Source organism: Etheostoma cragini, chromosome 24, assembly GCF_013103735.1.
Source record: "Etheostoma cragini isolate CJK2018 chromosome 24, CSU_Ecrag_1.0, whole genome shotgun sequence".
Taxonomy (NCBI): Eukaryota; Metazoa; Chordata; class Actinopteri; order Perciformes; family Percidae; genus Etheostoma; species Etheostoma cragini.
Window position 1 is genome coordinate 7,119,602 of NC_048430.1, and position 25,227 is coordinate 7,144,828.

At 42.5% G+C, this 25,227-nt stretch overlaps 3 protein-coding genes across 4 annotated transcripts; 1 reads left to right on the forward strand and 2 right to left on the reverse strand.

The window, feature by feature from the left end:
• Positions 1–541: 541 nt before the first annotated feature.
• On the reverse strand, positions 542–4,215 carry harbi1 (harbinger transposase derived 1). The gene is made up of 7 exons (XM_034864175.1): positions 3,965–4,215; positions 3,140–3,305; positions 2,846–3,048; positions 2,565–2,652; positions 2,270–2,477; positions 2,011–2,186; positions 542–1,895 (listed from the first exon to the last, which is right to left on the reverse strand). Exons 2-7 carry the CDS (start codon positions 3,302–3,304, stop codon positions 1,695–1,697), a joined length of 1,041 nt encoding a protein of 346 aa, XP_034720066.1. The 5' UTR covers position 3,305; positions 3,965–4,215; the 3' UTR covers positions 542–1,694.
• Positions 4,082–11,699, forward strand: atg13 (ATG13 autophagy related 13 homolog (S. cerevisiae)). 2 transcript variants are annotated; one of them, XM_034864172.1, is made up of 18 exons: positions 4,082–4,358; positions 5,151–5,231; positions 5,608–5,688; positions 5,822–5,941; positions 6,100–6,146; positions 6,762–6,902; positions 7,044–7,084; positions 7,372–7,468; positions 8,091–8,195; positions 8,634–8,721; positions 8,887–8,985; positions 9,634–9,711; positions 9,949–10,058; positions 10,221–10,359; positions 10,563–10,640; positions 10,781–10,888; positions 11,287–11,415; positions 11,528–11,699. In XM_034864172.1, the coding sequence occupies exons 2-18, from the start codon at positions 5,163–5,165 to the stop codon at positions 11,603–11,605; spliced, it is 1,608 nt and encodes a 535-aa protein (XP_034720063.1). In that variant the 5' UTR covers positions 4,082–4,358; positions 5,151–5,162; the 3' UTR covers positions 11,606–11,699. The 2 variants fall into 2 exon arrangements, with proteins under 2 accessions (XP_034720063.1, XP_034720065.1); XM_034864174.1 differs by lacking the exon at positions 8,887–8,985.
• A 1,691-nt stretch (positions 11,700–13,390) lies between these two features.
• On the reverse strand, positions 13,391–24,324 carry kpnb3 (karyopherin (importin) beta 3). The gene is made up of 26 exons (XM_034864171.1): positions 24,057–24,324; positions 21,613–21,693; positions 20,489–20,681; positions 20,290–20,392; positions 20,076–20,172; positions 19,887–19,991; positions 19,163–19,285; positions 18,848–18,968; positions 18,658–18,745; positions 18,465–18,571; positions 18,253–18,377; positions 18,028–18,117; positions 17,719–17,892; positions 17,396–17,614; positions 17,223–17,306; positions 16,988–17,120; positions 16,744–16,865; positions 16,416–16,512; positions 16,134–16,306; positions 15,920–16,031; positions 15,750–15,805; positions 15,500–15,622; positions 15,091–15,310; positions 14,772–15,000; positions 14,520–14,661; positions 13,391–14,385 (listed from the first exon to the last, which is right to left on the reverse strand). Exons 1-26 carry the CDS (start codon positions 24,135–24,137, stop codon positions 14,299–14,301), a joined length of 3,285 nt encoding a protein of 1,094 aa, XP_034720062.1. The 5' UTR covers positions 24,138–24,324; the 3' UTR covers positions 13,391–14,298.
• Between the last annotated feature and the right edge of the window lie 903 nt (positions 24,325–25,227).

Consider the following 25,227-nt stretch of genomic DNA (forward strand, 5'->3'; position numbering starts at 1 on the left):
TATATTTGCAGCATCAAAAAAGAGCATATTTAATTTATGCAACAAAAAAGAAATAATGAACATGTTTTTAAAGTAAGTTTATGTTATGTAATTGTCTTGTTTTTTATGTCTTTTTTTTTTAAATGTTTACCAAGAAAAAAACAACCAAAATACAACTTGTAATATATTCTGAGCATCAAAAAAGCATATTTATTTTATGCAAGAAAAAAAAGAAGAAATTGTATGTTGTGTTTTGGCATTTAGGATGATGAAATTGACATGTTGGTGTGTAGTTAACATGCCGTTACATGGAGTGTAAAACTTTGACATGATCTGTTTGTGTTTAACTGTAATACAGTGTTTATGTTTACTGCTGTCGCATGACAACCTACAAGGGTCTTGTTTGTTTGTTCCCCTCCTCATTTAACAATTTCATTAACTCATAGTGAAACTTTTAATGCTCATTTTTACCCTCAAGCAGAAATTTCTTGACCAAAGAGCCCAAAAGAATTCATCACAAATCAACAAATCAATTTAAACATTGACAATACTGCTTATGTTGGTCATAAATTCATCTCCAAAGATTCTCATAAACGTCAAACCAAGCAAAATCTCAACAATGAAGCAAAATGTGCTCATGCGACAGCAGTGTATATTGTATTTATTCCTGTTTGTAGAAAGTGTGTATATATTGATGAAGATAATCAGGGGACTAATACATTCCAGGAAGTAAAACACCACTAGCTTTGTTTTCTCCATAATTTGAAGGAACAGCCGAACATGTACAACAACGTTTTTATTTCTTCACCACTATTCCGACAATGTGAGAAACATTTGTTGTCTTGGTATTCCTTCAAATTAAAAACTATATAAAAAAAAGACATTTCCCAGCCCAAATCCCTGAGGAAACAATTCAGAGTTATGAAATACTCACCAAAACAATTTACACAATTTTTCCGATTAATTTCTTTATCTGTTTGATTTTGTGTCCATCATACCGTGTGTGTACACAAAAAACTTCATGTGACTACAGCCCGTTACACAAACATCCTGTCATTCTCACCCATAACAGTCTTAATACATCAGTGTACATAAATAATGACAACCTAATGTGCAGTTGTTGTAAATAGGGGCTTTGTTTTTGTATTGTGACATAGTCCAGAATTTTGACCTCACGGAATCACGTGGGATAGAAGAAGAAAAAAATTGAGAAAATTATTGGATTCTTTTGGGAAGGAAGAGGTCAAGTGGGGAGGGGTTAAAAACTAAAAGGGAGGATGACTTTTTCCACATGTAAAGAAACCTTGATAACACAGCAGCTGCACACAGTCTGAATACTTTGAAAATACTCTGAAAACACCAGGGAGTGCTTGATTATTCTAACCTGATTCATGAATATGTTAAAGAGAGAATAATCAAGCACTGTTCAGAGACTCCAACTATTTGAAATGTGTTTGGGTATAATGTTGTCTTGGTTTGTTGTATAGCGTCTTGCATGTTCCTCCATATCCAACTATATTATCTTAGTGTAGTCAGTAGAGTAGAAACCAGCAAAATATAAAAAACTGCATCAGCAACCTTGTGTCTGTGGACTTTCTTGCTTTAAATGTGACTTTTGTGTAATTTGTTATAAAAAGAAAAGAAAAAAAAAGATAGCTTTGCTGTGGTCCCAGTATTAATGTAGTCTTGATCTCTTTTTGACCTCGACCAGCAGTTTAGCTGAAGTGTTTGACTATGAGCTGTTTTCTAAGGTCCTCTGCTTGGCTGTCCCGGTCCTCGGGTCTCTGTTCGAGGCTCTCGGGCTGCTCCAGAGGGTCGGTTCTCTCCAGAGTCCAGGCGTCTAATCCAGACTGCAGGGAGGCGTTGTGTAGAACACAGCAGGCCAGCAGGATGGAGGAACTCCTCTCTGGAGAATACTGGAGGAGAGGAGGAGAGGGGACAAGCTAGTTGGATGACACTTCTGTCAGTACAATGCTGCTCTGTACTTTTGTTTTTCATAGGGTGAGGTTAGCATTGCACAGAAAAGAATACCTGCAGGTATCCTTTAGTGCCGTCCAAACATTTGAATCTGGTCTGGATGGCTCTGAAGGTTCTGTCCACTATCTCATGTGTAGCAGTGTGGGCCAGATTATACTGAAACTCCGCAGGGGACTCTGGGCAGTCGACCGGGGTCATCAACCACTTCCTGAGAGGGTAACGACAGTCACCTAGAAAAACAGAAAATGTCTTTAATCCTGGATCTTTTCAGACTATACGGAATGATGTAAGAAGTCTAAAATCCACATCTCACCCAGCAGCCAGCCCTCCTCTGTGCCCTGTAGCTGTTTGTAGAGGGCAGATCTTTCTAGAACATCACTGTCTCGGAGTCCTCCTGGCCAGTTTGTTTCTGCGCTGAGTAACAATCCTCTGACATCACAAACCAGCTGACAGCCCACAGAGTGAAACCCCTTCTTGTTCACGTATGACGAGTCTTCACTGTTTGGAGCTTTGATTGTGACCTGGAGATGAAGGGAAAAGAATATCAGTTAAACTGTCACCTTCGTACAAAGTATTCAAAAGTGTTAATACAGTAGAATATAGTGAACCTGAACACAGTCCAGCACACCCAGGACTCCTGGGAATCCTGCCACCCTCTGAAACGCCTGGAAGGACTGCTCTATGCAGGAGGGATCTCTGTTTGGGAACATCAATATTGCTGTTATTGTAATTTTTCTTCATATTTCTAATGTTGTTAGTATATTGTTTGTGTTATCAAAAGGGCAGTAAAGCTGCATGGTGATACTATTAGCATGCTGTAATAACAAAAGCCACATATGTAATCCAGCAGAGTAGCATGGTACCATCCACCAGCATGGTAGCATCATACCTGTTGAACGTGATGAACTGGGGAGCTTTCTCCACCAGGGCTCTGGTCACGTTAGACACACATCTCGACATTGACGCCTGGCTGATCCCTATGGTATCTCCCATAGATGTCTGGAATGAGCCAGATGTGTAGAAGCCCAACGCAGCCAACACCTGGACTTCAGGACTGATGGCTCTGGACCGCTGGGTACGTCTACAGAGAGCCTGACACATCCAAATACATCCAAATAAACACATTTAAAGGACTAGTTCACTAGATGTGATGATTCAAAATGGAGGATCAGCACATACTCACCTCTCTGAGTATTTCCACCAGATACAGGATAAACTCTCTGGGGAAGCCAAATTGCGAGAGGAGGAAATGGTCTGAGACAGAGTCCAGGTCAAAGCGGTCCAGGGTCTTTTGGCCTCGACCGTGTAAGAATAGATCACAGTCCAAGACAGCTATAGGGATCGCCATGCTGTGGGAATATACATTTAACACAATAAATAGTTTGCACTGATTATAAGTTTTTTTGTGATATTGTTATTTGACATTTATGGTGGTATATTTGTCCACACTGCAAACAAGCACAGCTTGCAATAATTATTTTCCATAAACACTATGTTCTTTGCCTCAATAAGACATGTAATGGTTGGAGTGATGCTCTGGTTTTACCACCCTATTTAGGCTCCACACACTTTGAACACACTACTTTTGAAAGAATTCCATTTTGTTATGTATGTTAATATAATATAGAGATTGTCACAGTTTTATTTTTTACCTTATCACAGTGCCAATATCAATATAGCCCTAGCTGGCTGAAAATTATGGACGGTTATGACTTTTCAGCATGGGAAAACACATGTTGCTCATGTTTTATAGCTAACTTTAGCGCTAGTTATCATACTGAATCAAGTCACTCAACGTGCTAAACAGAGACTGTTAGCTAATATTTCTAGTCTATGGTGCTAACTAGCTATGTACCTACCTAGCTAACTTAGCATTTGAACTTTCCTACTTTAAGCTATACGTGCTAGTGGAGACAACTCTACAAACACACACACAGCTGAATAGCTGTAAAAAAAATTAAAGCATAAATTATTTCCTTTGCATTGTCAAGGAAAGAGCTGTTATTACCTTTTGAGAAGTCATGCAGTATTTGTCAACCAAAACAAAGAACAGGAACACCCAATTTGCGACCCACAATCACAGATTCGACACAGAAATGGTAGGAAAAACCCTAGAATATTAACTAGACTGTGTTGTTTAGTTAATGTTTTTACAATTTAAGTGTGTGTTGTCTTGTGTCAAATTGATTGTCAATTTTACAGACATTTCAAAAACAAACGAAAGTGCCGTTGGGAAAGTACTGCTATCCAAACACGTCGACATGGAGAAGATAAACAGTCGCAGTTGACGTGTGTACTTCTGATTTGGGCGTGTAAATGTCTGAAGAACACAAATTTGCGTGCCATCTTTATTAAGTTAATTTGTATTTTATTGAAGCTACATTCCTAAGGGAAAAACTAATGTAAGTTTTGCTGTTTTTGGATGAAGCTAAAGTGCGTGGTTTTCAGCTAACGTTAGCTGACATTAGCCACAGGCTAACCTTAGCTAGTTGGTCAGAGTCACCAATCCAGCGACTGTGCCTCCTCTTTGTGAACCTTATGTTATTGTCGTTGTAATTAAGGTATTACGGTGTATTTAATTTGCCAGGTAATGTAGAGAACCGTATGACGTGGTTGTCGGTATTCTGTAATTTAACATCCAAACATTATTTGAATAATTTCATATCAACGTGGAGGCCTCACTTGCTAACATGAAACATAAACAGATGCTATATCGAGTGTTAGAACATTTTTGATAGACAATATTTTTCCTGGAATTAACGAAGACACCATTCTCGTTGTACTGTACGTTGCTTACAGTTAGTAATCGTGACATTGCTAGGTAGCGAAGCACTGTATATGTGGTTAAAATGGGTTGTTTTGCTCTGAAATTGGCTTGGTTTTTACCTCTTTAAATACTGTCTATGGTTTTAAATGAGCTTTATTGTTTTAGAAGTGTAATGGGGTGAATATATTCTTCGGAAATTGGGGACATTTTTATCACATTTTCTCAGCAGTATTTCACAATTTTAATTTTGGATACAGTGGCACAGTTAGTTCTTCACAATGTTCAGGAATGGGATGATTGCCTAACTGGCCAGGAACCGATTTTCCTCTCATTACTTTAACTTAACTCAGTTTTCCCAGCTTTAAGTGGATAACAATCACTGTGTGTTGAGTATTCATCTCTAATGGGTTGTCTTGTTTGATTGCAGGGTCGTGACAACATGGACGGTGGCCTGAGTCCCCAGGATAAAAAAGACTTGGACAAGTTTATCAAGTTCTTTGCCTTGAAGGTAATTAGAATCCAGTTTGAGGCTCTTGTTTCCAACATAGGATGCATGTGATTGTAGATATCTAAAGGCTTGGGATGTAGGAATAGTAGTTTTGTTTCTCACACTTCTTTAAAGGGTCGGTTCTCAAAAAACCTTTTCTCACTTGCCTCCATTGGTTCTAGCCATGTGGGCAGTTTTGGTTTTATTTGCCCAAGTTTTGAGAAATAGATATTTTTGCCTTCCCATCAAAACAAATTAAATGTATTTTACTTGTGGTGCTCACTACTTCTAAAAAAGACATTTAAACATTCAACAACAACACATTCCTCCATAAACAATGTTGCTGTCACACTGGATAGTCCTTCACTGCTAAATGTTTCTTATGTCCTGTTTGTAGACCGTCCAGGTGATTGTCCAAGCTCGTCTTGGAGAGAAGATATGCACTCGCTCGTCCTCATCGCCTACTGGCTCTGATTGGGTAAAAATAAATTAGTCATTCTTTTACCTTTTTCTCTTGTAATCATTGATCAGATTTACACTGTAGATCTTCAACTAGCTGGCTGGAACTGTTGGTCTTCATCTGTAAAGATGTTTGTTACTTTGTCTTCTAGTTTAATTTGGCCATCAAAGACATCCCAGAGGTGACTCATGAAGCCAAGAAGGCACTGGCTGGCCAACTTCCAGGCATTGGACGCTCTATGTGTGTTGAGATCTCCCTCAAGACATCAGAGGTAAAACGGGGCTCCAGTCTTATACATTTTGAACAGTAAAGGGACTGCTCATTTACTCCTGTATGTGTCTATAAAACCTGCATGTTTGTGTGTGTATTTATTTTTAAGTCTACTTTAATGTTCCCATTTTAATATTTCTGTCTCTCTGTCTTACTCAGGGTGACTCAATGGAGTTAGAGACCTGGTGCCTGGAGATGAATGAAAAGTGAGTGGATACTTTCCCACCTGTTTTTAGTGGCCAAATGTTTGTGTATACAAAAGTAAGATGTTTGTCAGTGCTGGCATCTTTTCTGTGGCTCTATAAAGTTGTACAGTATGCACATGATTACCCTGGAGGACCACAGATCAGTATCTGATGCACACCAAGATTGTGCTGTAATGGTCGCTTCATCATGTGCAGCACACATGATGACTTCTTTCTGCAAAATGTTGCTGTCTGACACATGTAATCAACATACTATAGCTTTGTAAGCAAGAGAACAGTGGCGCAGTCCACTGTTTCCGCAGTTTCAGTAATGTAACTGATAGCGAGTGTCAGATGATTTAAGTTATAAATGGCTTACTTTGTCTCTGTGTCCAGGACATTTTTTTTTAGTTAAATCACATTTCTGACGTGCTGCTGTTGTTTGAAAACTGCTCACTGCTAGACTGTCAACAACAGATCCACACAACCCATGGGATTATACAAAACACTTTAGGAAAGCTTCAGTTCTGGCTTTATTTTGAGCTGCTAGACATATTTATGTTGGACTCTACCCTATTATTAGGTTGACATTTATGTAAAATGCTGAAATCAATGTGTTGTCCGTCTCTACTGTAGGTGTGACAAGGACATCAAGGTTTCATATACAGTCTACAATCGTCTGTCTGTCCTTCTGAAGTCTCTGTTGGCCATCACCAGAGTAACACCTGCTTATAAACTGTCTAGAAAGCAAGGACACGACTATGTCATATTATACAGGTGAGTGGACTACACCTGTCTTGTTAAACAGCTGGTTTAAGGGCCTTACTGCCAAACTACACCAGCTTTGATCCGTATCCTGTTCCATTTAATTGTTGTATGACACATATCACCATCTGTTTCTGCCTCTCTCATGTCTAGGATTTACTTCGGGGAAGTGCAGCTGAGTGGATTAGGAGAAGGTAACCTTAAACTCTTCTTCTTGACTGACATGTCGTTGATCACTGACAACGAGACTCTGGACTAACAGCTCCAGACCTACATATTTAACAGCAGACGTTAAACAAAGAAGGTTTTACACTGTGGCATAGGCATCATTTATTGTAAAATGTGAGACAAACAACTTCATATTTAGGATAAATGCACTAGTAGTTACACTTAAAATGTCTCTAACGTGTAATACATTTACTCAGATCGACTGCATTCCCTTAGCTGATATCCTTGTTTACTGAAGTTTGATGATTTTAAGGTTTTCAGACGGTGCGTGTTGGTGTCGTCGGCACACCCGTTGGCACAATCACACTTTCATGTGCTTACCGCATCAACTTGGCATTCATGTCCAACAGGTAACATGTGAAACACCCTTGAGTATGTTTACATGCACACCAGTATTCCACTATTATTCCAAATATGACAATATTCCGAATTTGATACAGGTCATGCAAACATAGATTCTGTTTGGCTATTCTTAATAAGGCCTTTTTATTTTACTTTACTTTTTTAGAGAATGTAGTATTTTCTGATTAAGATGTGGGATATGTTGATATTATTTGGGTTTTAGAGGCATTCTTTGGACATGTAATATACAGTGCATTTGGAATATGCGTCTTTACCGCCAGTTTACAGCCTCTTGCCTGTTTATGGCTTATGGTCAGCCCTGTGTGTTGCTATAGTTGTTGTACAAAAACACACTACTGTGATAGAGTTGCTTGCCCAAAAGAAAATAAGGGGGAACACACCTACTTTTAAACATTATGAAAGACTTGGATATCAACAGGTTTACCTTTTCAAGAAGGTGGTCAAATGAATTAAAGAGGGAGCCTATTTTTTCACAGTCAACAAGTCCGCCACTGGTGGAAAACTGGAATTTTGTGCGTGTAAACCTAGTCCACCTTCTTGCAAAAACATGTTTTTCAGAGCCCAAAAATGAGAATAACTAGTCAACTGCTGGAATGTTGTCTTCTGCAGACAGTTTGAGCGGTCAGCTCCAATCATGGGGATCATCGTGGATCACTTTGTGGATCCTCCCTGCAGCAGCCAGCGTGCAAACATGGGACATCCCTGCAACTACAGGTAGCTACAGAAAGCTGTGGAAATGAAAGCAATCAATCATTTAAAAAAATGAAAGTCCAGACACAATCTGCCCACAACTCCACTCAAAGTTTAATGACCACCAAACACACATAGATGAAGCTGCTGCAGTGGAGTCTCAGCAAACACAATATAACATCTTATGTTGCCTGAAAAGTCTGAAAGTGTGTGTTTGCTTCCCGCTCAACCGCTCAGGCGTCTGTTCAGCAGTCGCAGCCCACTCACTCTGACATCTCTCCACTAGTGCATTTAATAACAACAGAGTGTAAATTGTAATTTCCCCATAGGAGTATAAGAGTATAAATTAAATTATAAAATTAGTATAAATTATAAATGATGCTGCCTTGTTGCTGGAGTTTTCAGCACCTAGTAGGATGTCAAAAACTTGATTAATCTAAAATACAATGTGTGTGTTTTCAGAGCTCCAGATGATGAGGATGGATATGGAGGGGTTCAGGATTCACAGGAGGTCTGCACCACCTCCTTCTCCACCTCCCCCCCCTCACAGGTAAGAGGACAGACTCGCCTGCTCCTCTTTACAGTCTCTTTCTTTATGCTGTGACTTCTTCTCTACATTTTATACCTGCTTTTTTTCTCTTTTCTCTCTTTGTCTGTTTCCTTTCCTGTTGTCTTTTTATTGTATGTTTATCTTTGTGTGCCTACACTATCTCAGTGTGTGTGTACACTGAGTCCTTCGCCCTCTAAACTGTCTAAGCCCCTCCCTCTGGACAGTCTGCCGCTTCCATTGGCTCCTGGACTTGTCACTCACACTGTGAGTCTATGCTGGCCACTATGAGAGTGTAACTGTGTGCGATGCACCTTGAAACTGCACTGAAAAACCCTTTGCTGATCACTCAGATTTCTCATTTGTCTTGGGGTGTGTGTTGCATCATTTTTTACCATCATCCTTTTTGACTGTGTGAAAAGTTCCGTCATATACCACAGCTCAGAGCTACAGCACTGTAGCTCCTGTTTCATCATGATGCTTTATCATCTTCACAACATGTATCACTGTAGTAAATAGGCCTGGGTATTCCTAATCATTCCTGATTCAGTTCCCATTCAGAAGGTCCTGATCCAATTACATTTACAATTCAATATCCGTTAAGTTAGGGAAATTTTAGTTCAATACCAATTTAGCTTGAATATAAAATTCTCAGAGAACTTCTGCAGTATATTGTACAAGCAAGGAGCAACCCTAAAATATTTTTTAAAATGCATTTACATTAAGAATCGACCCCCAATTTGAATTTGAATTGGTGACTTGATTATTTTAACCCAGCTCTAGTAGCAAACCCTGTTTATCTTTGACCCGTCTCAAGAGCCCAACTGATGCTCTGACAACATTGTGTGCGTCTCTAACATTACACTGCCATGTGTTGTGATTAATTTTCCCTCTTCCTTCTGTCTGTCTCTGTAGCTGTATGCTTCCAGGTTATCATATCATCATCCAGCTCAAGCAGGAGCTGCTGAGCTTTGTCACCCTGCTGCAAACCAGGTGATACACCAGTCCGTTGCCAACCAATTCACTTTCAGATCCATATACACTGAAATCATCTCATCAGATATATCTGTGGCAAGTCACCGGATAAGTAACAAGAAACCTCAGCAGATATGCCAAATGATCTGTTTGTGGTAATTTTAGTGTTTCTTTTACATGGGAGTGGGCAATACGTGTACTTTTAAATCTGTTTTCTACTCCGTCTACTATAACTGCTCTGTTCTTCCTCCTCAGGGTTTGCATGCTGGGAAGGAGCATGGTGGGGTTGTGTTGGTTCCCCAGCCTCCTCATGGCGCTGATGCCCATCTGACAGTAGAGCACGCCGCCAACACGCCTGGCAGCAGGTAAGGATTTCCTGACATGCCTTCAACTCAGCATCTGCATCATGGTAAATCTAAACTGCCATGATGGAAATCCTGTAGTAATGAACATGTGGCTGCACAGGTCTCAGGTATAGGATGGTTAATCAATATATTAATTAATAACTTGATCATCTCCCTTCGCAGTGGCGACGATGACGGCCTGACGCACAGTGGAGAAAGGAGGAGGGACGAAGGGAGGAGCGTTTCTCCCTCTGACCCCGTGGAGTCTCTCAACACCTTCACACGGAAAATCGGCGCTTTTGTCAACAAATCCAACGCACCGGTAAATCGGATATGATTTGAAACATATAAACTTTATACTCACTGCATTTTGTAACACAGTCCATCCTACTTAAGTAAGTAACTCTCCTACAATTGTTTTGTAGTGACAAAAATGTAATCACCAAAGAGTGCACTGAATTCACCGTGTGTGTGTGTGTGTGTGTGTGTGTGTGTGTGTGTGTGTGTGTGTGTGTGTGTGTGTAGATAACAGCAGCCAATCTGGACCTGCCATTCGCTGCATTTGCACCTCGAGGCCTGGACTCAGAGGAGAATGATCCCATGGTAAATATTATGATAAAGATGATGTCACAAAAGTGTCTTTGTCTCATACAGCAGGATACTTTGGTTTGTCTTTATATGTCATCTTTAGGTTGACCCTCGGTATATTTTCTCTGTGTTTGTGTGTGTGTGTGCGTGTTCAGGTGCAGCCTCCAGACTCTCCTACTTGCCCATCCCCCCTGCAGGCCAGCCTCCATTCTCAGGGCTCAGAGGGATCGGGGCAGCAGGATGACTTTGTCATGGTTGACTTTGTAAGTAAATATTGCTCTATTCTCTTCTGCCTGCTCCCTCGTGTAGTTACACCCCTTCTTAGTCTCACAATACTAGACCCTCCTCCACAGCATTCCGGGATCGGAGAAAAACATGCTGGTTTATTGGCATTTCTTTAAACCAGTCAAAATTGTCTTGGGAGGTGCTAAGCGCCGGTGGAGCAACAGGGCCTCTGCAAAGAACTTGTCTTGGTGGCAGAATTTGTTTAGAGCACCTGAACAATCCTTGTTATATAGAGTTATCCCTTCTTTACCCTGTTATTTCTGCTGCATTCTCATTTTGATGTTTTTTCCACATTACAATTTGACATTTTTGAAAAATGTTTGATTATGAAAATTCAAGACTGTCTCTTTATTTGTCTGCCTGTGTGTGTGTGTAGCGTCCAGCCTTCTCTAAAGACGACTTGTTGCCGATGGATCTGGGCACTTTCTACAGAGAGTTTCAAAACCCTCCTCAACTAGCCAGCCTCTCACTACACATCAGCTCCCAGTCCATGGCCGATGACTTGGTAACGCGCTTCTTGTGTTTTACTCTGATTAGACATCAAAAAAATGTAACAAAGTTTAGAGAAAAACGTAATGTATGTTATTTGTAATTGATTTGTACTTTTTGGTTTGCAGGACTCACTGCCAGAGAAATTGGCCGTTTATGAGAAAAACATTGACGAGTTTGATGCGTTTGTGGACATGCTCCAATAGAAGAGGGAAGAAAGGACTATATGTGAGAAAAGACTAAATGGATGGTGGCAAATGAAACAGGAAAAAAAAAAAAGAATGAAAGGGAGGCAGAAGCCGACCGGAGGCTCTGTTGTCCTGTGAGAATCACTGACTAAATCGCTGTATTTTAATGTGAATCTCCTCATTTGACATTTTTCTGTTACCTTCCCTGCAGACACGTTCACCTCGCTTACCAGCTTGTACAGATCACTGTAAATATTGTATTATCTCCTGACACTGGCATATACCGCGCTTTGGTAATGTTGATTTAAACTAAATCTCTTTATTTTCTATGTGGCACAAATCGGCTCGTCGTGTTTAATCAGGATTTCGATGACTTGTCACTTAAAGTGCTCATTTTATACACTAGCTAGCAGTGCTGGCCTTGGTACTGTGTAAGTGCGACTCCCAACAAAGATGGAACAGAAGTAAGATGCCTCATGCTAAAAAAGAGCTCAACACACTTTGTGAAAAGGAGCTGTAGTAATGTGCAGTACAACAAAAACTTGGTGTTTTTTGAAAATTAAACCACAAAGCTATTCTGGTACAACCTTTAAATACAATTGAACCTGAAAATGAGCACTTTAAGACAGCCATGCAATTCAAAAAGAGACTTCCGGCACTGGGTTTTTGTTAAACTAGCTCACTAGTGTTGATCAACCCCCCCCCCCCCCTCCGTTGAAAACTACTAGCCTCCGAAGGTTTTCACTTCATAACCTTTCTGATCCTATCGGAACAAAAAAAGTAAACTGTGCAATGTTACTCTTGAAATCAAACATGTGAAAGGCTTTTCCATCAAATACATTGCACTTAGATGAGATTAGGCCTTAAGAGGTGAATTAAGTGTTCTTTTTTCTGACTTCTTGTATCAGAAGCAGTTGAAGCAGCTCAAAGGCAAGCAGCTCAGAGGCAACTTCAAAGCCTGGCATTTACCCTAGCCAGGTGTTCCCAGCTGGTCTGGGGATGTAAACTGCCAACTTCAATGTTCACAAAAGCCCCAATGAAAAAGTTCATTAAATGCTATCCTTACATGTACAGGTAAACACATTTAACCATGCTGAAGCAACTTGTGTACAATCCTCTGTTGCCAGTTAATAGTAATAGACTGCATTCATTTTAGCTACTTAGCAACTGAATGCATTTACTATAGGCTGTACAACATGCGTATGTACTGTATTTTAGGTTCTCTCTAAAAAGGTAGGTACACATTTCCAGCAATCTACAGAATGGGCCAGGGTCATCATCCATGACTGGGTTTTATTGGAAGCTTTAATTTAAACTTTTTTCGTCTCAATGTCCTAATAAAGCATGGCTGCTCTGTTGAAACAACTGATGTCTGTTAAATGCCTGGGTCCACATCAGTTGTGTATGCACAAAGAAAACATGCATGCAAACTGGTATCAAATGTGTGCACTTCACTCAGTTTTTAGGAGTGTAGTTTTTTAGAGATAGCTGTAGGTGAACAGTGTAAAGACATTTCTATAAAACATGTTAGGTTCAGTTAATGGCTAACACACTAGAAACCGCTAAAAATTCCAGTGACTTTCAGAAGTCTAGTGGTCGCCAGGCAACCAGCCCAGAATCAAGGAATCACTGTTGCACTATAGAAATAGCTTAGCATGTTACCCATTAAAATCAATGTTACATTCTTGTTTTTGAAAAGAATATTACCTTTTGAGGTTGCCATCACCCTTACTAATATCTTTAGTGAACTAAACAGTCACTTGGTGGCCTCAGCTTTGCACTTAACAGACAAATGACAAATGGAATTTTCAGACTTCTCAAATGGAATTTTATTGTTGATAGTTTCTGGAATTCCATCACAAACCTGCAGGGCTGCAAAGGGTCAAAACCATAAAGAGTATGGTAGCACGCATTTTTAACAGATACTCTACAAATCATGCCATGTAGCTGTGACCAACTACAGATTATTGCTCTTCTGTTCTGAGAGCCCCTTTCTCTTCCACTGCTACCTAAGGGGCTGAGAACCGTTAAGCAAACACTTCATCTTCAGACTCGGTTCCTGTGACCAGCTATGGAGGAAAGCTGCTTAAATCAACTCACCCAGACAACGATGATGTAAATTTCCTAACTATGTTTTCTAAAGTTAGCCACTTAACATGCCATTACTTATAAACATACCCTCTGAGCAATGGCAGACAGAGGCCCTTCCCCTTGCCCCAGGTAACACTGGGAACGCAAAAAAATTAAAATACAAAAAAAAAATAAAAAAAATTCACAGGAGACAGGCAGTGATCGCCCAGTGTGCATTTCCAACTCATTCAATTGCTCAGTCCACGAGAATGTCCTGTCCCCATTTCCCCCACCACATCCCTCTGGGTTGGAAACAAAATGGCCAGAAGATAGAAGACTGATAAGACGGGGACTGACACTTTACTCTGGTTCCCACTTCCTTGGATTCAGGGTGAAAGTCTTTGAGGTGGATGGCCAATGTCCTCCATTGTTAAATATCCAACCTGCTCCCCCAGGCGGCTGAATGTAGGTGCAGTTGTTGAATAGCAGAGTCAGGTGTGGGGGGGGGGGGGGGGTGAAGGCAGCATCCATACACACTACAGATCAGAGCAGGAGCAAGAAGAGGGAGTTGTATGGAGGAGATCCAGGAGCTCAACTTTTCTTCATGGGCTTTCTAAAGAGCGGAGAGGTGACGGAGGGGCTCAGGCAGTATTCAGTAGGTCCTGTATGGCTTTCTGCTGCGTCTCGTTCAGCGTCGATACGCACTGCGTCCATAACCCTGCCGACACCTGGGCAACACAACATAAAAGGGTCAACCTGTAAACTGCTTTTACGCCAAGCTATTGATTTAGAGTTTCTTAACTGGCAACAGTTTTTCTTCCTATGCATCAGTCAGACCTTATGGTGTGTGATAAAGGCTCACCTGTACTTGGCGGATGACGTTTGCCAGCCGTTTGCTGCATGCGTCTTCACTCTTGACCGATTCGTTTGCAACTCCGTCTGCGATGATGAGGAATATTTTAGGAAGGTTGGCGTTGTCTGGTCCGAGGACAATGGGGTTGTTGCTTTGGAGACAAGATGGAAGGGGAGAAAAAAAAAAAGAAAAAAAAGTTTGTAAGTCTCTCGATTACATTTAAAATCATTTCAGAAAATATTTCCACAGAGGCTGCCCTACCTTTCAATGAGGTCACACAGGAAGTCAAACGTGTGGACGGCCTCCTCTTTGTCCTCGTTGAGCGGGAGCCAGCTGAGCCAATGGGGAAGGATCTCGTTGACGTTTACGCACTCCGGCCGAAACCTCATGACCTTTCCTACAGCAGAGATGCAGTTCTCTGTAGCGTTGACGTTCTCCTTGGAGCGCGAGTCGGCTGCCTGGATGACTCCGACCAGCAGGGGGATGGCCTCTGGATCCCAGAAACAGACAAGGACATCGGGTTAACTAAAAGCAGTAAGCCGCCAACACACCACAAGTGAAGACCAGCGCTAGGCCATACCTGTACAGAAGGGGCGGTAGTTCTCTCCTCCATACTGAGCCATTACACCGACACCATAGGCGGCTGCCTGCCGCACCTCGGGGCTCGTGTCACACAGTGACTGCAACATGGGCCGCAGGAAATACTCCGCGTATTTGAAGGAGGCCGGGCTGCAGTGCTCCACCACATCGTCAAAGATGCACAGGCCCCACTGTCTGTCCGCCCACGGCCTGCTGGGACACTAAAGACAAGTTCAGTTGCTGTTGAACTCCGTATGCGCTAACCCTACTCCAACAGACTGACACCATCTGGCGGCAGTTTACCCTTTTTTCATGGAACTTTAAGGAAAGACAAATACTAATGTGCATGATAGCACTGCAGACAGTGCTCACCGTTTGAACACGATGATCTGAAAACATGAAGTACTTACTATTAGCTGGACGATGAGCTGCAGCAGCTGTTCAAACCAAGGCAGCACCTTCTCTTTGTAGCTACTGAACACCGAGTGCAGGATATCCGACACTTTGGTGAGGATGTACACGTCGTTCTCATCCTGCAAACGGTGAAAAATTGGGGCTCTTTTTATACATTTTTATTTACTAGATTTTTTTTAAGTGTATTTGGAAAAACATGTTTTCACGGTTTTTCCAACAGCTGCTTTCCTGAGGTGAAATAGTTACCTCGTCTTGTAACGATTCCTCAACCTGCTCATCATAGTCTTCATCCTGCCTCTTAGCTGTAAAGGATAAATGTTCTGTTCATAGACACAGTTTCTTGTATTGACTGAGATATGAACTTTTTGGGAAAAACAAATAACATAGTGCCTCTATGGTTGTATGTACAGTCTCACCCTGTCTGAGCTCCTGGTTCTTAAAATGCTCCTCCAGTTTTCCTTTCAAGATGCCGCCCAGCTCCTCAAAATGCTCATTGTTCAGACAGCCATCTCCCATTAACTCAATGCACTTTAGAAAGAAACCCAACACGCCAATCAGTCAGGTCAGATATCCTAATACAATAGAAATGGTACCCAGGAACATTTCAGAGGAGTAAAACAACAAAGTTACCTTGGCAAAAGAGTGCATTATCTCTGACAGGACGTCGGAGTCTGGCTCCGTCCCGATGGCCTTGATGAGAGCGTCGCACATGAAGTGCCACATCTGGGTGAGGTAATCTGGTCCTCGAACCCGTGCACACTCAAGCAGCAGGGGCATGGACTCAGCTGCTGCCACCCGCACACGTGAGACAGTTAAGGAAACGCCCATCCTCAAGCCCCCTATTCTTTCTTATGCACATATGCCACCATTTGTAGTTCAAAAATAGTCTGAAGTCAGTATTAAAAAGGATATCATCATGGAAGTAAAACTTGAGCAGAGGAACCATCAGCTTCACCACCTGCTCCGTGTACTCCACAAAGCCCTCCTTCAGCTCTTTGGCGTAACACACCTGGAAAAAAAACAACAGAGGGTCTTACTAATCGGACTGAGTCATGACCCAAAAAGGAGTAAACCTCTGTATCAGTGAGCCAATAAACATGCAGCATGCTTCTACCAAGATCTAAGAATGCTGGTGATTGGCTGTTTGACACTACATATCGTAAGAGAAAGCAGAAGAAATTGAATTGTATTAAAAAAAAAGTATTGTTTAGATTGTTAAATCTGCAGCCTTACTACTTACAAGCATCTGGCAGGCAGTGGCCTTCTCCTCCAGGCCGGCTGTCTTGATGCCGAAACTCTGCTGGTCTCCCAGGTTGACAAACTCCCAGCCGTCATCCTCGGATATGTTCTCCATGTCCTGGGCTACAAGACAGAGGCGGACATATTTAAGTACTGCTTCTATCCTTTGGTTTTCTCCAAAACGCCCACTGCTTTTTTCAAAGGGAAGTCCCTATACAGTTGAAAACCACCGTTGTGTTACTCACTGTCGAGCAGGGCCACCTCGGGCTTGATGGAGGCCGTCTTCATCAGGGGGCCCATCACTACAGGCAGGTACTGCTGAAACTCCTTCCCCAGGATCTTACACATCCTGGCCCAGGCTGAGATCATGTACGAGATCTAAACCCCGAGCAACAAACGCATGACGACAGGTTGACTATATTGCAACGGTAACAATCGAGAAAACGGGACGGTTCAAAGTAATGTTCCGAGTCTGCCAACCTGAGGGTCGTCATCCTCCAGGTCGTTGAAGTCTGTCTGGGTTTTGAGGAGCAGCTGCATGACGGCCGAGGCATCCGGCATGAACTGTAACAGAACAGCAGGAGAAAGACAGATGTGAAGACGGCGGCCGAAGAGGTCGGTGGACAGTTTGATCCCACCCTGTGCAGACGTACCTTCTCCTTGCCGACAGCCAGGCCGATGAGGCTGATGCACTCTATGGTCTTGCCACGGAGCAGCCGCAGCTCCTTCTGCACGGCGTTTTCTACGATGTGTTTGAGCGAGGGCATGAACAGGTCGTAGTATGGCACAAACTTCTCCTCGGCCGTGTCAGCCACCGAGGCGATGGACGTCACCACTTGCTCCAGGACCAGTTTGGTGCCCTTCTGGATCAACTGGGAGAAGAGAGGAGGACACAGTTGAGACTCCTGACACCCTGGCTGAATAGAAACCGGGCCTACGATCCCGACAGACTTAATCAAAAAGTGAACATCTGTACCTCTTGCAACTTGGCTACCATGATGACGTGAAGGTGCTGCACCAAGCTGTCCAGATACGGGATCAGCAGTGACTTAGGACAGTCCTCTGTGAAGTTGATGAGGGCGGCGGCAGCGTGCGCCTGCACCCGAGGGTTACTCTGATCCTCCATGGTCTGAAGCAGGGCTGAGATCACCTGGGAGGGAGGAGGATGCAGGGTCACAGTCTTCTTAATCCACAGTGGTAAGCCTTTACTTTGTGAAACGTCAACCTGTATCCTATTTTTCCTAATTAAATTTATTGCACTATATTGAAGGGATCAATTTGTTACCTTATCATGGAATTTCTTCTGGAAGGTCGGGGCAAAGTCTGTGGCCATTTGTCCGATAGCGTTGCAGGCAGCATAGCGTACCCTTGGGTGCTGAGGATTAAAAAAGCAGAGATCATTAACACCATACAAGATGTACACAAGTCCTTTTAATCATTATATAAAGATTTTGGTGACGATCCATCCATTCAGTATTAAAACAATCAAGCATGTAGCTGTGGTTCTCACAGGATCGGAGCAGAAGAGGAGGACAAAGCTGACGATCTCTTGGAGGATGGCCTCCATCTGCTGGTGGCAGCCCTCACCGATGGCCGACAGCGCCATCAGCCCCGCGTGGCGGTACTTCCAGTCGGCTAGAGATAAAAAAAAAACGCACTGGGTTGAATACATGTTCACGCTTACTGATTTTATATTTTTGAGTCATTGGCAGGTTTACGTACGGTTCTGCAGCATCTGCATGATGTGCTGTTTGATCATGGGCAAAATGATCTTCCCTCCCAGACCACAGGCGATTCGGTCCAGAGCACTCTCCCCAGCCACAGCATTACTGGTGGGGGACAAGTACCAAAAACATTCAACATCCATCCATCCATCCAGTGGATTCGTGTCTTGATGGGTTGCCACAGGCCTTACCTGTCAAAGTCATCGTCCTCCAGCTCATCAGCCATGGCCCAGTCGTCATCGTCCTCGAGGTCCACCATCATCGCCAGCATCTGGGGCACTGAAGACAACGCGCAAGTATTACAACCGTCTTAACTGTTCTGTCCAACTTCTTCGGGTGGCTAAAATGTATTAGGGAAACAATGCTGAACCAAATCCTCACCACTCTGAGCCACAATGGCCGTGTGTTTCCTCAGCATGGCTGCTGCAGTCTCCGACAAAGTGACGATGACCTCGAGTGCCAGCTGCCTTTGCATGTTGGTCAGGTTGGTGTCGGCACACAGCTGGAGAGACAAAGAAACATGTCAGATAGAGCTTAAAGTCAAGCTTAATTGTAAAGAAAAAAAAAAAATGTTTAATGTTCTGTGTATCAAATACAAACTTGATGTTTGCATGCATAAATGAGCATGCATGAAACATTTGGAAAACCAACATTTTTAAAACAATGCATTTTGCATCAGAGTTCTCTCTGACTCACCTTTAGACAGAGCTGCAGAGTGGCCTCCAGGTTGGGTCTCAGGTATTTGGGCGCCGTGTCTGCAATTTCCACTAAGGACTTGAGCACAGAGTCGTCTGCCTGGTAGCATGACTCGTTCACTGCCTGATTGAAAACATAAGCTGGAGTTAGTGTTGCAACAACAGTCGTTTGGCAGCGGCATGCTGCTGTTGCTGAATTACCACTTTCACCACACTCTAAGGCCTTAACCTGCCCCTGCTATCATGAGTCACAGACATGACAATTCTCACTGAACACTGTTGAAATAGAGCTGTTTGCCAACAGAACTTATTTCCTCAAAAGGAAAACCGTGTCATCTCTACATAGCATGACAAGGAATAATAAGACTGGATACGCCTTTCAGAAAGCAAAAACACTGCAATGTTGTGTGCATAGTTATGCAGAGTCACAAGATGCCTTTTCCTGTGTGATCCAATCTAGCATTAGCTAATGTGTACATAGACCACAGGACATGTAAAAATTTAGCTCAATGGGTCTCAAGAGGCTAATGTGGAAACCTTCACTGACTGCTTAAAAGCCATTACTGGTGCATACAGGCATCACAGTAAACACTGCTCTGGATGACGACTGGTCATCCTTGTGGGAAACAGCAGATTGCATCCGTAATGGATGGAGAGTCACACAATCAAAGTAATAAAGACATTCAAATTGACTCGAGACAAAATCGGGGGTCCTGGGATCTTACCTGCAGGATGCCTGGCAGCAGGTCAGCGAAGTGCTTCAGCAATGCCGTGTTGCTTTCATTTGAGAGAACAAAGGACGCCGCAGCCCGAGCCGCCAGGGTGCGAATCTGCAGGGGAAAACCAAAATGAATGTACAGTTCCTTTAAATCAGGAAGAGATTTGCCCAAAAATCACCTCTTGTAATATCTTACATGTGGGTTTGCCTGGTCCTGCATGCACTGAACGAGCATGCGCTTGATAACCTCCATGTAGTGCTGCTGCTGGTTGCCGAAGATTCCTGGGAAGTTCCTGAAGAGGACAAGACACACAGATGTCAGCAACCAGTACTTCGGTCTCAACATATGAGCAGTATGATGTCACCGTGGCCCACATGAAAGATTTGGGATACCGCGGACTGGATCTCACCAGAATATGTGCAGGGCAGATTCTCGAAGGTTGACACTGTCAGAGTTGACAGAGTCAAACAGGAACTTGAGCACCTCTGGCCACTGGTTATTCCCATCATCATCTGTGGATTAAAGACATCACAACGGTTTTTTAATGAATACCCAAATCCAACTTCCACCCCTGACTAAAATAAATAAGAGTAAAAGAGAAGCACTACCAATGAGGTTGCGGGTGAGCTCAGCTGCGATGTCGCAGACCTTCTTGCGGATGTTCGGCGAGGTCTCGTGCTGGATGCTGGTGAGCAGCTCGGTCTTGATGACCGTCTGCATCTCCAGGGTCAGGCCCTGGTAGATCTCCTCGAAGGACGACGACAGCAGGCGCCGCAGCAGCACGGCTGCCATCTGCTTGACCTGAGTGGACAAAATATTTGGTTTCAACGTTATGGCATGCGTCTCACAGCGGTCCCAACATGCAATGCCATTTCTTTTTTAACAAACCAGTTCTGCTTTGGTCAGGCAGAACAGCTAATCTAGTATTGGTTTGATCCCGATAATAAAAAAAATAATAATAATAATAATAATAATAATAATAATAATAATAATCCAGTTTATACTAAAGCTTCCATTTGGAGCCATTTAGGCAGCTTACCATCTAACCAGCGATTTAAAACAGTATGACTACAGCTACCAAACATGTGCAGGAACATTTTTTGGAATGCATATTTAGATTAAATTCTCACTCTTTAATAAAAAATAAATAATATTAAAAACCCACAACAACCACATTGACAAAACCTGCCGCATCTCAGAAAGGCAAAGTCACTCTCCCTGGGCCAAGCGCCTCTCTGCCTGCTCCCATTTCAAGACTCTAAAAATACCAGCCTTGAGGTAAAGAAAAGGGGAGGAAGTTTGAGGGCCCAAGCAGCTGGTGGACCCGAGTAAACATAACTGTTGCCCAAAATGCCCAAACCGTGACTCACGACGAGCCCTAGTGTCAGGCCGTGGTGATGTCACATGCGTGATGGCCTGGACGACACTCTTAAACATGCCGCCAATGTGGCACCTTTTCAAAGCAGAGATACTGCTGTAATGCGGGCAGGATTCTCATTGTGGACTTTCCAACACTGACAGCATAAAGGCCCCTTCCTTATAGGACAGCGCTTTGTACAAAGGCCAGTGATAAGCGTTTCTAATCGGCTGGCGGGTGTCTGTTTTCTGTACTACGTAACGTGTAAAAACAGAAGACAACCAAGCTGTGATTTCACATCCCTTACGTTTTGCTGCTTTTCAGAATTAGGCGGAAATAACTTCGTAAACATGATAAGCATTTCAGAGTACCAACCTCTTCTGCAGCAGATGCATCTCTGATGGCCTGCAGCAAGAATGTGATCTTCGTCTGGCCCAGGATAGTGTCATAGGTCTCCTGCATGGACAATGAATGGACAGTGGTTAGAGTGAGACATCGGTCTAGAAATTGGGAACTCTCTGTGCGCAAGCTCATATGGAATTATTTGAACAACTGAAATGTATTTACGTTATTACAGAGGGAAAGACTGGAAAAAAAAAAAAGGTAGGGAACAGAATTTGAGGTTAAAGTATAAATGTTAACAGGTACCCAACCTAACTGGCCCAAGCCATCTCTCTTGTTGCAGTCACAAAGAAATGGCATTTTGCACGTCTGTAGTTCCATACAGAGGTTGGTCCATGACTGCAATCATCTCTATGTGTGAAATAACAACACGGGTGTGGCCATATAAAAGCCACTGAAGGATTTTTTTGGGAGCCAGCAACAAAGTTTTGATTAATCCACCGAGTTTGCTTCCAACTTCCAACTCCTTATTTGATTTAAAAAAAAAAAAAAAATGTAAATCACTTTTCCATCAGTGTTTAAATATAGCAAACAAGAATAGAAGCAGCCACAGTTTTCCTGCAGTTTGGATACTTCAAATAGTCCAACATACTGGGATATGAATCTTACTGAGGCCAAGCTTTAACATGGCTGGTTGTTCTGTTTCTTCTATTATTAGGCAAAAGTATATGAACTCCGTGATCATTATCATTGACCATAAAACCCTCTTAAAAAAGAAAAGAAATCAAATTCCATTTAGAGTACACATTCACATGATTAAGACAGAAGAGGGAGGAGCATTACTGTGGTAGCAGGATGGTGGGAGAGAAACCTGATTACTGAACAAACATTTAAATTGAAACCTGATTTCTCACAATATTCTTATTTCTTGGGGTCTTGGTTCCTAGTGGCCCAATGTCATGATCAATCGTTTTCTATTTGCCGCGTAAAAATTGGAACAAGGCACAACTTCAGTAAAATGTTATCCATCAGCTCCATAAAACATATGCACGAGTAATCATAAATCAGTTTGTGGCATTCAGATTGTGCACTTCAAGAGTAAGTTGAAGGTCACAAGCACTTCAGGATCCAGCCATGTCTCTGCAAAAGGACACCATTATTATCATCAACAATAATGTGCAATCTTCCATAAATAAACTGAGCATTAAAACATGCCTGCAAGCTATAGCAAATGCCCCCCACTACTAAAGAAAGGAACCCCCCCACAACAGGAAGACAATGGCAACACTTACTTTTGGTCACCTCAGAACATTTAAGACTGCAACAATATTATACTTCATGACTTGCCATCCCTCTCATCCTGTATGGAAAGGGGGGGGGGGGCGAGCAGGGATGTGGCCAGCTACAATTGTTTAGTAGCTGTAGTCTTTAGCTGTTGATATTTAGGTTTAAAGTCCTCTACAGATGGATCAATTTCTATTGTGTGTAAAACAAAAAGGGACTTTCTCTAAAAAGGATGAATTCCAATGAGCTTAGTATCGTGGCAGACAGTCAGAGGTTTAAAAAGAAAAACGCTGACTGGCAGCGAGGGGAGTGTGATAAGATTCAGCCCCCTCATCCAAACGTCGGATGCTGAGGAGGTAAAGTGGGGTAACAATGCGTTGCCGCTACTAATCGTGGTGAGGGAAAGTGAACAGGCCAGCCAGACTGAGCCCAAACAAATCCTCTAGGTAACTAATCCAGTGAGAGGGGGTGAACGGAGACGAGCTCGTGCGTGACTGAAACTGAGATAATGCGCATCGCGAGTAAGATTTAACTTAACGACGAAAACACGTTTGAAACAGTGGTGTTGTTAAACGGACTTTCAGATAAAATGACTGAAGGCCATTGCATGACCACTGCTAACAGTTACCTCGCCCTCTAAAAGAACTGGCTCCCTTACGTTACCTCCATATGTAACGTAAACCACTGTTATGGTTACCATTACACATAACGTGACATGTATGTCGGCATTTAGCCAATTTCTGAATTCCATTTCACTAATATTTTAGCAAGCCATTCCGTTTAGCGCCAGCTTGCTAGCTAATGAAACTAGCAAGACTGTAGCAGACCCCTAGCTTCATGCTACTTCCTGTTACTCTACTAGAGGACTAACTTAGCTTCACTGTCAGCTGGAGAATGTGGGATTGGTCCCCAACAAACTGAACCTTTCACTTTGAAGCCAAAAGACTGACACAAACCGACACCAACTACCACACAGAGTCACGGGTGGGTTAGAATCAGTATGATTTGCATTGTGTTCACATAGCTTCGCAACATGGTGGAGGTAGTTAGCGTTAGTTTCGGCTTCCCATTGCACGTGGGCTATCGAGCTTGACGTGAAAGCTATCCGGTTAGCAAAAGCTAACTTGATCGCACTGCTTTCTACAATCGCCGAACTTTTCACCCGTGAAATCAGCTACGTTTTGTTATCTCACCTCTGATTGCTTCCTGACGTTGTTGTCAGGGCTCATCAGGTTGCCCAGCAAGAGGTAGAACTGCTGCTGCTGTTCCGCCATTGCAGTGAGATCCAAAAAGACCAGCCGGGTGGAGAAGCGGCGAAATGAGCCCGGCAGAACCTGCTTCGGTCACACAATGGTGCTAATGTTCCATTGGCTTGCTTTAGCAACTCTACTTGCCATTCATTGGACCAAAGGCGTGTATCGAACGCACGCCACTGGCTTACACGGGTTCTCAGCGTCTATTGGATGGAATCGACACAGAAAAGCGAATGCGGTGTTCCTGTTAGCTAATAATGAATGACTAAAGCGCGGGAAATGAGTATATCAGTACATTGTAATTGGACATGTATATTAGCCGTGATGGAAAGTGACGTAAATATACTCAACGTTACTGCACTTACAAATATATTAACAAGTACAATGTTGCGGTACTTGCACTTAAGTTGAGTATTAACATTTAATGCTAATGTTTCCTTTGACGTATATTCTGCTTCATTTCAAAGGGAAGTAACGTTATTGTAACGTTTTGTTCGTCGAACATTATGTTATAACAGCTAACATTATTGCTAGCTTTCTTGGTTACTTTTTAGAAAAAGTCCCTCAATAGTGTGTTTCTTTTTGTTACTATCCCTTAAATAAAATGGTAAGTGAAATGGGAGAAATTTGTTAGAAATAATTATATACATTATATCTGCTACATATTTGATTGGGTTCTTTGATAGCATTAAAAACAAGAGCATTTCTATATAATATGATATTGCCAGCATGATTTACGTGATTAAAAAGCTGTTTACAGCAACCATACCAATAGAATGTGCAGGGTGATGTCAGTAGATGGCAGCCAAGCTTTTTTTGTGATTTTTGCAATGCGTTTCCCCCCGAATGAAGCCAGCAAACCTATGCCAATGAAATCTGTATGTTTGCAGGTGAGATAGGCTAGGTTGAAAAAATAAAAAAAAGGCTGCAGCAGATTTGGAAGACATTTAGTGAACAGTTAGAAGTTGAGTAGATGTATTTTTTCTTTTTTTGTCTTATTTAATTTTGTTCTAATGTTTCATTGTTCCGTCCCAACATAAAAAAGTGAAACTAGGTTGTTTACGAAATGTTTTACTATGCATCGAATGGTGGTTTACTTCGCACGCACTCA

Bases quoted from the DNA above. Each gene is read 5' to 3' on its own strand.
- harbi1 (XM_034864175.1), bottom strand. From the start codon at position 3,304: ATGGCGATCCCTATAGCTGTCTTGGACTGTGATCTATTCTTACACGGT. The intron at 2,478-2,564 runs GTTCACTATATT...CTTCATCTCCAG, and splicing joins GTGTGCTGGACTGTGTTCAG to GTCACAATCAAAGCTCCAAA. The intron at 1,896-2,010 runs GTATTCTTTTCT...CCTCTCCTCCAG, and splicing joins GCACTAAAGGATACCTGCAG to TATTCTCCAGAGAGGAGTTC.
- atg13 (XM_034864172.1), top strand. From the start codon at position 5,163: ATGGACGGTGGCCTGAGTCCCCAGGATAAAAAAGACTTGGACAAGTTT. The intron at 7,085-7,371 runs GTAACCTTAAAC...GATGATTTTAAG, and splicing joins GCTGAGTGGATTAGGAGAAG to GTTTTCAGACGGTGCGTGTT. The intron at 9,712-9,948 runs GTGATACACCAG...CTTCCTCCTCAG, and splicing joins GTCACCCTGCTGCAAACCAG to GGTTTGCATGCTGGGAAGGA.
- kpnb3 (XM_034864171.1), bottom strand. From the start codon at position 24,137: ATGGCGGAACAGCAGCAGCAGTTCTACCTCTTGCTGGGCAACCTGATG. The intron at 19,992-20,075 runs GTAAGATATTAC...TTTCCCCTGCAG, and splicing joins AGGACCAGGCAAACCCACAT to ATTCGCACCCTGGCGGCTCG. The intron at 15,623-15,749 runs GTAACTATTTCA...CACCGTTTGCAG, and splicing joins AGGAATCGTTACAAGACGAG to GATGAGAACGACGTGTACAT.